Below are 11,732 nucleotides of genomic sequence, written 5' to 3'. Positions count from 1 at the left end.
CGGGACCACTCTTCAACAAATATTTATTAAACTGACCTTATTAAACTTGGCAAACAATAAGCACTCCGCGATTGTATCTTGTTTTACCTTAATTTGCTTGGTTCTGACGCTTCGACAGATCTCCCCTTCTTTTCTCTTCTTTTTGTACGCCCTATCGTTCAAGGACCGTTTACCTAACCTAAGCTAGGAAAAGATTGGAATTACGAGGAAACGTAACGGTCGCGGCACGTGGTTCGCACAGTAGCTCGTGTGTGATTTCTCAAAGGTTAGGTGAGAAAACTTTCCTCATTACGGGAATACTTTTGAAACCGGTTCCTCTGATAACCGGATGAACTTTTGATGTTCTCGGGCGAATTATGTGAGGCGTACGTACTTACGTGTGCCTGTGATAGTAATTGCTTCAGCGTAATTGGATAACGGTTTTATTTTACGGTCCCGCGTTAAAGCATTAGAGAGCTTTATCCGTCGCGAGTCTATTGAATTTAAAATTGAAAATGTAATCGGCGATGCGAGCAATTCACCGCGAAAAAGGTATCGATGAAACGCACGGTCGTAAAAAGTATCTACTCGTTATTTGTACAATTTTGCATGTCATAAATTCTGTGTTTTTTTTTTCATATTATAGGAATGTCAGGTTGGAAACAGATATTCAGTAAAAATTATAATAATAACGAATATATTTAACGATCGACCACTCAACGCTACCGTGGGTGAAATTTCACTCCATGCTTATTAAAAAACGTAACCACTGGCGACACTAATTTTGTGCGTATATATTCACACTATACTCTGTTCAAAATGAGAGTAACCTCGCTCCGCGCATGGGAGGTGCCTAAGGCAGGGCTAGAACGTCCAAACTCCCACTTTACCGCCTACGTTTTTCTCCGTCTTACCCTCTGCTACGCTCTCTGCCTATGCGCAGAACGGACGAGAATAGGTCCGAGAGCGAGGTTACTCTCATTTTGAACGACGCATATCGCTAGTGGCAACATTATCGTAAAGCAGATCAATTCATCTATGTACGCTGCCAAATGGATGAAAAATCCCACACGACAGAACTACTTCTTGGACTTTGGATTTTCCCTAGTAAAAACAGTTTTTAAAAGAACGGTTAGAAGTTTGAAAATTGCCGCGTAAATTAAGGCAAAGAATTTTAGAAATGATCGAAGAAAACATTAATGACACCACGCCAATACCATTCACATCGATACCAAGGGCAGATGCTGGCATTACTTGAGAAGAGAGGATAAGAAATGTGCGGTGAAATGCAAAATGTGTAATAACTTCATTTGCAATATTATTTGTAAGTGCTACAAAGAATAACTTCTCTACTTTTCATCTAATATTCAATAACAATCAAACATTTAATTGCATTTGTTTGACGTTTTTTGATTTCAAAATAAAAGAATGTATACTGGGGTGAAATTTCATTCATGATAGCATTAACGTGATTTTCTTTGACGATAGCTTTGAAGGGGTGAGACTGAACAATAACGGTTACAACGTCTTCAACACTTCAACTCTGAATGCTCCCTCTATAACTCTCATTCTGTGACTCTATCCCTCTAACTTCTCCTTCATAAATCCCCGCGCGCATCTCGTTCACCCACTTTCATCTTTTCCCTCGCTCATTCTCCCTTTCTCCGTTCTCCAGCTCTTTCACTCTACGCGAGCGTTCTCAAAACGCATTCAGTCACGTCCACCGAAATCTTTGGGTGGCCACACACTCTTCTTTCACCTGAGTACTCTCATGTTCTCGGCCCAAACACTCTTCATATGTCGAATCCTGATTCTCTATAAATTCTAACTCTAACACATCCTAGACCTTCACACGTGTCCCTATCTTATCACCGTTGGACCTTTGCTCCGGTGTTTTCCGACTTTCCCACCGAATTCCTGAGTTATCACCGAAAGAAACTGTCGTCTTAATTTTCCTAGAAAATTCCTATCCAATCACCAGTAAACCCTATCACTGTTTCTAAAAAAAATCATTGTTATCAAAAATCTTTTATAAATACAGTCCCAAAAAGGGCAGCGGCACTAAGAAACTTAAAAATCACGAAATTGTAATAGAAGGCAGTAAAGAAATAAACTTTATCTATCGTTCCAGCTCAAGTATTCTTTGTGGTGGCCAATCTCATCTTAAGTCTGAGTCACCCCTTGTTTTTCAAATACTCGCCCTTTGTTTTTCACTACTTTCCCGCGCATTGCTCGCCCGAGCAAACCAGCCTAAACCATTGCTAAACCTCAGTCACCCAACTCCTCCAGCTTTAGACAGTAAATTAGGGTAAGTTCAGGATAGTTCGACCACTTTTTGGAAAAAATTCGTAGCATTGTTGTTTATTCAGATTTTCGTTATTTTGGGCAAATATTCTCTCTGGTCCAAACACTCGCTTAAATACTTATCTATAATTACAATCTATCATTCCCATAATGTCGTTGAAAGGTGCTTCCCTGGAAGGACGCGGAAATTCATGTAATAAAGAAGCAACGATTATAATGAATTCTCGGACAGAGTGTTCCCTGAACGTTTTATCCTCTATGGATAATGGCTTCCTTGAACGTGCTTTTGTCTCTCTCTCTCTCTCTCTCTCTATCTTTGAGTCAGTTTGTTAAGATTTCGCCGAGATACGAACCGCAACGTTATCTAGCGATCAGAGAAAGGACATTCTCCTCAGCGGTTCATGGCAATTCCCATCCGGGAGATTAAGAATGGGGGATGAGGCTACCGTGGATACTCGTTTCCAATTAAGCTCTTACCGATACTGGTGAGACTCAGCTTGAAAATGCTCCATGGATTTCTACGTTGCCGCCATGCCAGGTTCGTTTCACGTGTACACGGTGGGTTCGAGTTATATAAAGACTTCCTTGCCTACGCTCGCTTTAATAGCTTCCCTGGGGAATTCTTGGAACATCGGTTAGCCAATTCACGTCTAAGAAGACCGATGGCTGGGACAATATCAAAGGAAATTAGGGGTCGCGTAACGAAGACGAGGGTTTTAACGGTGGAATGCGATTTGCATTTTACCAAGAGCCGCCGTTTAATCGATCCCGATGTTTGCCGAGATAAGCGTGGTACGGTATAGTGAAAAATATTGGATTCATCTTGTACGCATACAGTTGGGAGAAAATTGGCCCTTTTCAACATGGAATATCCAGGATTATGGGGAAACATCCGGGATTACGACGGTCGGTTGGTTCCCGCAATGTCATATTCCTGAGAATTCGTTTCCTACGAGCGTATTAGATGGAATCGCAGTAATTACACGCCGGCTATGCATTAAAACGGGCCATTGAAGACGCTCTTGAAATCGAGGCTGGATTGATCGATAGCGATCGTGAAACTCTCTGCTCGAGACGCCAATTATCCGGAGTTCCTTCGAGTTTCCGCAAGACGGAGGAGTCAGCTGGTTAATACGCAAACACGTTCCAAGAATGATAAACCGATTTATGAATGTATATTAGGTCTATGCGAAAGTTCCGTCGCTTATGAATCGATGCTGCTGAAAGACACTAAGGTAAATCACAGGAGATAGGTAAAAGAACGTGATCGTTGAAAAATAGTTTCTTTTTACCAACTGTTGAGAGTCGAGCACCTAATGACATCTGAGGGCAGGCAGCGGCAAAATAGTCGCGGTCTTTTGTTTAGGGCCTCGCCTAGACGAGTTAGTCTAAAGTCTCATGTCGTGTACTGTACGTATATAAATATAACAGAGAGTCGAGCAAGCAATGACATCTGAGGGCAGGCAGCGGCAAAATAGTCGCGGTCTTTTGTTTAAGGCCTCGCCTAGATGAGTTAGTCTAAAGTCTCATGTCGTGTACTGTACGTATATAAATATAACGCTAACGTATAAAAATATTTACACGAGATACTGTGATAACTGATCCTACAAAAAACTAATAAGAATTCAGTATAACTAGGTTTTCATCTGAATATTAATCGTTATAAACAGGGCTGAATTTAGACTTGCTGAGGCCCTAAGCTATACAAAACCGAGAGGCCCCCTACTGTTTTAAATTACATCAGCTGGTCTCAGAAAAATTTAAAATATAATACGCCTTTTTAATGTATGAAAATATGTTGTCTTTTAATTTTTATTAAAAAAATAATAAAGGATGTGTTTACAAAATCACAGAAATAATTATATAATTAAAGGGTTTTAAAAACGACAAATAAGGCTCATAGAACAGAAAGTTTTAAATTAAAATAGGAAAATAAAAGTTAAAAATTAAATTCATATAACAACATAATTGGTAGTATATAAAAAATTAATCTTATTGGATAGATACCCTTTGAAGTTAGCCGACATTGTGAAAACTCTCAAATAAATGCTTTTGAAAAAAGAGAAGACAAAATATCTCAATCACATTCACAATGCGCCAAAATTATTTTAATGCTATATTTTGTCTGACTTCATTTGAGTGATTTTTCTACGAGATGTTTTTTATCAATTTTTATATTTTTTTGTTTTTTTATTTGAGGCCCTAAGCTGTAGCTTTTTCAGCTTATACGTAAATCCGGCACTGGTTATAATGTAAAACCGTCAATTTCTCACAGGTGGCTCTAATAATATGATCACCCACTGTATATTAATTATACTTGCTGGTGAATACTTTAACGATGGAATAATCCCTGGAATAATAATCTAATAGCAAAAAAAAAAAAAAAAAAAATACATAAATAAAAATAATATAGTATCGCTTTATCTGTCATTTTTAATGAACTGAAACAGTCAATTGGTCGCTAATGGGAACATTTACCTTATACGTTTTCTTTCTTATTTAAATATTCACAGGTGGTATTTATGACAATACTACACTTAATTCAATATCCTGAATATGATATTGTCGTTATATTATTCTTTTGCTAACCACTAATTATAAATAAATTACAAATAAACGTGCGTCTATATTGTGTCATACAGCTGTAGCACTGATACTACGTTATTCTTACTTCGATAACGACTAACTATAAATAAATTCTCCAGAAAAATACGACGGGAGAACTTTTGCATTCGAACTCGCGCGTCTCTGCTTCTCAACGCTTAAATTGCACGAATAAAGAACCGAATGAAATTAACGTTGATAATCTAGTGACGAGAAAAATCCGAACTATGAACGCGCGCGACACGGGAACGAAAACAGCCGACGCGTGTGCGTGCGGCGGGGCAGGCTTTCGAAAGCGAGCGATTCGTAGCCCTCGCGTAAATGCATCACGAGTTCACAAACATGCGCAGATATTTTCTGGTATTTACAGTTGAGCCTGCATCTGCTTAACAGGAAACTCGTTACTTGCTTCCGCATTACCGACGAGAACCGTGTGCATGTTCGTGCATGCACAGCTTTCGCGAGTTTAGTACAAGCCAGCGTTCAACTCGCAAGGTTTGTCCAATCTGTTTGAAAGTCAATTTCCCGCTACTCATTTTTCCACCCACCTTGTGCCCGCGTAACGAGCAATTTGAGAGCCGGTAGCTTGTTTTCGCGGAGCAATTTTCGTGTTCTTATTTAGCGGCGCGAGGTGTTCGTTAACGAGGAAATACGTGGCGGATTAATCGACCGCTGCGGCGCGAGATTATCTTAACCCTTTCGTTGCTAACAAGAACGACTACGATCGGTGTTAAGGATACTTAAGTTTAGACCAGGTTTACGATACGGACGCGACTCTGCTATTTTTCAGATTAAGGTTTGAATACGCTTAATGTTTCGTTCGTTAGTTATTCCTTATTGTCAGGAGGGCTCGAAACCTCTCATAAAAGCGGAGAATTTGGAGTTTCTTCGTGCATCTCAATAGCAATTGACGTATCATGAACCCACGCGAGCTGAGGCACATGCGAGCGAGCGAGCGGTACCCTTACCCTGGGTTTTCCCCAGAAGCTCAGGTGACGCGTACCTCACCCAGAACACCCCTTTCCCTAAGGGTGAGCGGTTGGCGTCGGGCGTCGACCAAGGCCCTAACTCGATTGGGAGTTTTGGCCCCCCACCCAAATCTCACTCCCGTCGAGGGACCCAAATGGACGGACAAAAACCGTATAAAGGGACTGGGGTGATAGACAAAAAGGACATTGTTGTAAGAAACACATTAGTGAAACAGAGAATTCTGAACTCTGGTACGAACGATTACACGAATTTTGAACCTCGGGACATTGGACTCGCACACATTCAACATTTAAGAACTCAGTTACATTGCATTACTGTTACATAACAAACTGCGTTGCAAATAAAGAGTTATTTGCTATATAATCAGGCTTCATGAACATTGTGGGAGCCAACAATCGGCCAGTCTAAAACAAACGTGCCCTCTTGAAATAGGAGTCAAGCGCGAGGAAAAAAGAATTGCATTCGCTTGTGTGAGAAGTTGACCGCTGTTTAATGTTTCGTTACCGAAAAATAAAAAATTTATTTTCTATTCAAGCGAAATCCAGAAAAGTGCCTGTCTAAACTCATACGGACTATCTTCTTACTATTATTATTATTACTGTTATTATTGCTAAATAATCACAGGTAATTATTCACGTCAAGTGAAGTGCAGCATTGGAATGCAATTTCAAACGAAATTCATTCGATCATTTATAGTAGAACTGGCATTATTGAATTATAAATTACCCCTGTTAGAAATAGAACGTTAGAAAAACAATTACTATTACGCTATCGCTCGAAAGTTTAGTCGCATCCGTCGAAATGCAGTAAAGCTAGAACTATGGCAAAAAACAAAAAATTAATTAGGCGAGAATAATAAACTTCACTCTGTGTAATTCCGTATGAAACTTTGAATTTGACGAATGGAATTGGAATTTCATCTACTTGAACGAAACGAATTGAATTACATATGTACGTCGCCCTTTTGCATTGCCTAATTAAATTTACGACCGGTGATGTACGTAATACGTATGTATATCGATGCTAGAAATTGTAGTCTCATTTAGCTACCCCTAACCATGTTAAACTGCTACAGAGGGCTATTTTTGTTAATTTGGCAAATTCTGTTAAAAAAGAAAGAAAGAAGGGGAGAGGAAATTTTTCGTTACAGGTAGAATATAGGTGCCGTGGGGACGGGACGGCTGTTAGATAAATTGAGTAAAGTTTCGCGGCCAGTACGGTCAGGAATGAAAATTATCCTGAAATTAGGGTACACTAATGGCGTTCGTAATTGATATTGGATGCAAGCGTGGCTTACTCTCCCTCTATCATTGCCTGATATGATACGCGCTGTTTCCTATACATTGTTACCGTAGATGGCGTAATTGCTTTTAACGCCTGCTGCACCGTCGCCAACTCGTTTTCACCGCCCCGAATTATTTCGAACTTTTCTTACGAGAACGAAACAACTGTTCGAACGGCCGCGATGTAACAAATAAATATGAAATATTTCCCCGTTGCCGGCTTTTATTTAACGAACAGAGTGTGGGTCAGTCGCCTATGAATTACATTCAAATATAACGGTTGTGCACGAATAAATTTGCATACTTAAGTTTCGTCGCATCTTTGGTTCTTTTTTTCTTTTTCGCTCTGTGCGATGTTTCAGATTACATGGATGAAACGCAGAGACAGACGGTTATTAACCGTCGGCACCACTACCCATTCGATCGACAATCGATTTGTCGTGATGCATTCGAGTACTGATTGGTCGCTTCAGATACGAGCGGTTACACTTCAGGACGCGGGTATATACGAGTGCCAGGTATACTCACCGGCGTATCTACGCGTAATAAAGGACGCATTTCTTCAACGCGATATCCCTTCACACTGTTGCGACATTGCGACATGCATATCATTTATTTCGCCGTAAAAAGCCGCGGCCGTATTTGAAATTTACGACGGCATATTACAGCGACTTTTATGTTACATTTCTTGCCGCGTGCAGCATAAAAGGAGATAGCAGAAGGAACGAAATTTTTTTCGCCGGTGAAACACGCGTAATACCGCGGTGCTTCTAATTACATTACACCTACGCTTGCACGTCGTGTACATAAAGTGTAAAGAAAGTTCAGCGCATCGATTTACCTTGTTAAGGGGCTAAGCCACCTTGAGGCATTTAAAAATAGGTAAAGTTTGGGAATTTTTTTTCACAGGTAATTAGTAAATGAAAAGTTTCAATTTTTTTCAGAGGGTGTAAGCGTGACTTTCAGCTTCATTCTCGAATTTTTAAATAGTAAAATTGTTACAAAATGGAGGAGTTATTGGGAAGCAAGTTCTGATAGAACATCGATTGCTAGTCGCCATCGTTGGCAAGGATTGATTGGACGGCTTAGATATTTCGAAAATTGGTACTTTGAGAGGCAGTTTAAAAAAGAAAAGCAACTTTAAACGTTCCTAAAAAAAAATAAATAACTGAGATATCGAAAAAATCGAAGCTACATCGTAGGTAATATATTTACAAATCAAAAAGAATTTTTTATTTCAAATTATTATTTTGCATTACTCCATTTTGTAACAATTTTGCTTTCTAAAAATTCGAGAAAAAAGCTGAAAGCTACACTTACATCCTCTGAGAAAAATTGAAATTTTTCATTCAGTAGTTAGCTACGAAAAAAATTCCCAAATTTTACCTATATTTAAACACCTCAGGGTGGTGCACCCCCTTAAATGTAACCCACAAATTGTTGCGAGAGCGAAGCACAGGTCGATCCTTTGGCATTTAGAGTTCACGAGAGGGTTCTCTTTGTAAATCACCTGCATTTGATTACGGTTGTACCATTACCAAAGATCGTTTCGAAGATCGTTTCCAGGTAGTAAGTCGAGACACGATGATGATCGCGAAGCAACTAGTCCCGTATCGAAATTTCAGATAACGTCGCACCCGGTACAACGGAACTTCGTACACTTGAAGATCACGGAAGCGTACTCGATCATACCGGGCGCGCCTGATTTGCATGTGAAGCAAGGTTCGAGCCTGCGGCTCGAGTGTCAACTCCTGGCAGCCGCGGAATCGCCCCTCTACGTTTTCTGGTATCGTCAGGGGCATATGATCAATTATGACGAGGAGCCAGGCGTGAAAGTCGAGCTGACCAAGAGCGGCTCGATTTTAATGGTGAACAAAACGAAGCCGACGCACGAAGGGAATTATACGTGCGCGCCGAGCAACGCCAGGCCCGCATACGTGATGGTACACGTGCTCGAAGGTGAGAGAAATTACTTCTGTTACAGAGAAAACTTGCGATTGTAAAGCTGTATCTACGTTGTATAGGAAAACAGTCCTATCAAAGATAGTTTAACACTAGGTTTACGGACATTTCTTATGTACCTATCTCTACGGACACGCGCCAAATTGACGCGGGAATGAAACCGCATCTTTTCTTTAAAAAGCAGCTTATTTTATATAAAAACAACATATTATACGCTATTAACTTATACCTAAATGAACGATAATGTGAACGATATATTTATATAAAATTTATAATAAGCATAAGTGGTAGGAGAGAAATGTAAACGGTTTCTGTAATTTTCCTAGTGAAATTCTAACTATCGATACTTATCGATTATTTCCGATAGATTAAATTCTGGAAACATTTCTTTATTCAAAGGGATCTTTGTAGTTAAATACTAAAATTTGCTTCGGATTTTGTGCATTTCTAAAGACATTTTAAGGAAAGATGAGAAATCATAATTTTTTGAAATTTAGCTCGCATGTTTGTAAGAGATTTAGGGGAGAGTCGTGCAGTACCGGCCAAAGCTAGATTTCGCTTATACTGTTAGTTGACTGCACTACTGATGGAAAAGCAAATGAATACTATAGCCCTGAGCAACATGTTCCGGCGATGTTCTGTTTTCTTCAGTATTACCAGAGTTCTAAGACGTTTAACGTTTACTACGCTGGTGTTCCGTACGACAAAAGTTATTTTTCATAGCTGCAGTGGTTGGACTCACGTGGAGTGTACGGATCAAGAAAATATCGATCATTTTACCTGTGACATTTGTAGACGTGCCTAAATAAAAGTCCTATTCTATTTTTAAATGATTTTTACTAACGTTAGTTATTACTTAGACCTTCAAATCTACTAAGTAGCTGGCCGGTACTGTACGACAATTTTTCGTTCGATGCAAATTACAACTTTTTTATTTCTACGAATTATTTATCTTTATGAGAAAATTTAAGAAAAACAAATTTGTCCCCTTTTATCAAGCACCCTTTGTACTACAAATTGCTTTTTCGAAATTTCATTTTTACCGACATTAGCCCAAGTTATAGTACAAAAACTTAGAGTGGCCGGTACTGCACGACTCTCCCCTACAGTATACCAAATATATAATTTAAGAAAGAGTCACTGATTTTCATGAAAAAAATTAGTATGTTAACATGTTTTGCTTTAATTCTTAATCTTCTATTCAATATTGTGCGATACTTTGTAATTCTTACTATTAAAAATACAAATTTCCACGTGTTACGAGATTCCCGTAAGGAGTTGAGGTTCCCTTGCTGTTAGGAGATTGATTGGAATTGAACCTGCAACCGGAAATTGTAATTGCTAACCTATAGTACAACACAGTCCTACAAGGGTCCAATATAACGGGATAAACTTCGAATCACGAAACAAGAAAAACATGGATTATTTTCGTCAGCGGAAATTGATACTAATCGATAATAATCGACAGGCCGTTGATATTTCTCCATCACTACCAAAATTGGCGATCACTGCTGTACGAGACACGAAAGAACAAACTTCGGGAAATTTCGAACTTAATCTTTCTATATTTTCGAACCTTAGAAACATTTCTTCCTTCGACTCACACGATCGGAATTTCTGCTCCTATCCAGATGCCGTGAATGCATCAAGAACCGGAAGAAACAAAAGCTCGATACTTTAATCGGCGAACGTTCAATTCTTAATGTAGAGGAGGTGCTCGCTCGGTTGACGAGTGAAACAGAACGAAAACGTTCCATCTTGTCTCGCGGGCGTCGATATTTCACGAGTTCAATAGAAATCCTGGCGAGAGCGAGATTTGCAACTCGTCGATGCGCGCGTGATCCGACTACGAAGCTGAACTTTCCTACAGAGGGACAAGGAAAGAATAGAAAAAGTGGTCTCTCGTCTCGTCTGATACCTTACCTCTCGGTGTCTGACCGGTCGAGCTCATTTAAAAGCGTCGCAGTCGCCCTCAGGGGTATTTTACCCCATCTCCGAACGAAATCTTTCTTTCTCTCTCCCCCTGTGTCTCGAGACACAGACCTGCGCCTTCACTTAGTCCCTGCAGTAAAGGCGATAGTAAAGGCTTGTTCTTTTCACAGAGTATCAAGTCAGAGTCTTCTAATCTTGTTTCAGAGGAGGAGAAGCCGGCAGCGATGCACGGCGGGGACAGAAGGAACCGCGGCCCGAGAATTTCCCCGAGCAACTTCCTCGTGTCCTTATTGGCGGTCGTCAGCTGGAGGATACCGAGCCTCACCGGCCTCTATCCGACGTGAATCACCGTCGAAAATTGTGGGAACGGCCAGTGTGAGCCGTGCCCCGTGTCACCGCAACCCGGTCCATCTTCTTCCGCAGGGACGAGTCCGTAAATCGCGCGATCAATTGGATCACACCATAGGATTCGTCTTTTCAGCCGTAGCTCCACGATACGCCATCACCTTGAACTTGGTGCCGAGAGAGACCCCGATTTTATCGTCGCGAGTATACCTCGTTCGCGTGTGAACACCGTGGAAAATTGCGAATCACCGTCCGAACGAGAAAGAAAGAGAGAGAACGAGAACGAGAGAGAGAGAGAGAGAAAGAGAGGATCCCTTTGCGTGTGCTACGTTG

General features: G+C 40.3%; 1 protein-coding gene across 1 annotated transcript in view; it reads left to right on the top strand.

Moving 5' to 3' along the window:
* LOC108580379 (neural cell adhesion molecule 2-like) overlaps positions 1 to 11,398 on the top strand; it is a 27,197-nt gene extending 15,799 nt beyond the window's left edge. The window contains exons 3-5 of the mRNA XM_017944115.1: positions 7,523 to 7,678; positions 8,786 to 9,119; positions 11,259 to 11,398. Coding sequence (XP_017799604.1) covers positions 7,523 to 7,678; positions 8,786 to 9,119; positions 11,259 to 11,398 — 630 coding nt within the window. The remainder of the gene's footprint in view (positions 1 to 7,522; positions 7,679 to 8,785; positions 9,120 to 11,258) is intronic.
* Positions 11,399 to 11,732: the final 334 nt, after the last annotated feature.

This window comes from Habropoda laboriosa, unplaced genomic scaffold (assembly GCF_001263275.1).
Source record: "Habropoda laboriosa isolate 0110345459 unplaced genomic scaffold, ASM126327v1 scaffold9, whole genome shotgun sequence".
Taxonomy (NCBI): Eukaryota; Metazoa; Arthropoda; class Insecta; order Hymenoptera; family Apidae; genus Habropoda; species Habropoda laboriosa.
Note: the sequence above shows the minus strand (reverse complement) of the source record. Positions and strands in the feature narration are given on the sequence as shown.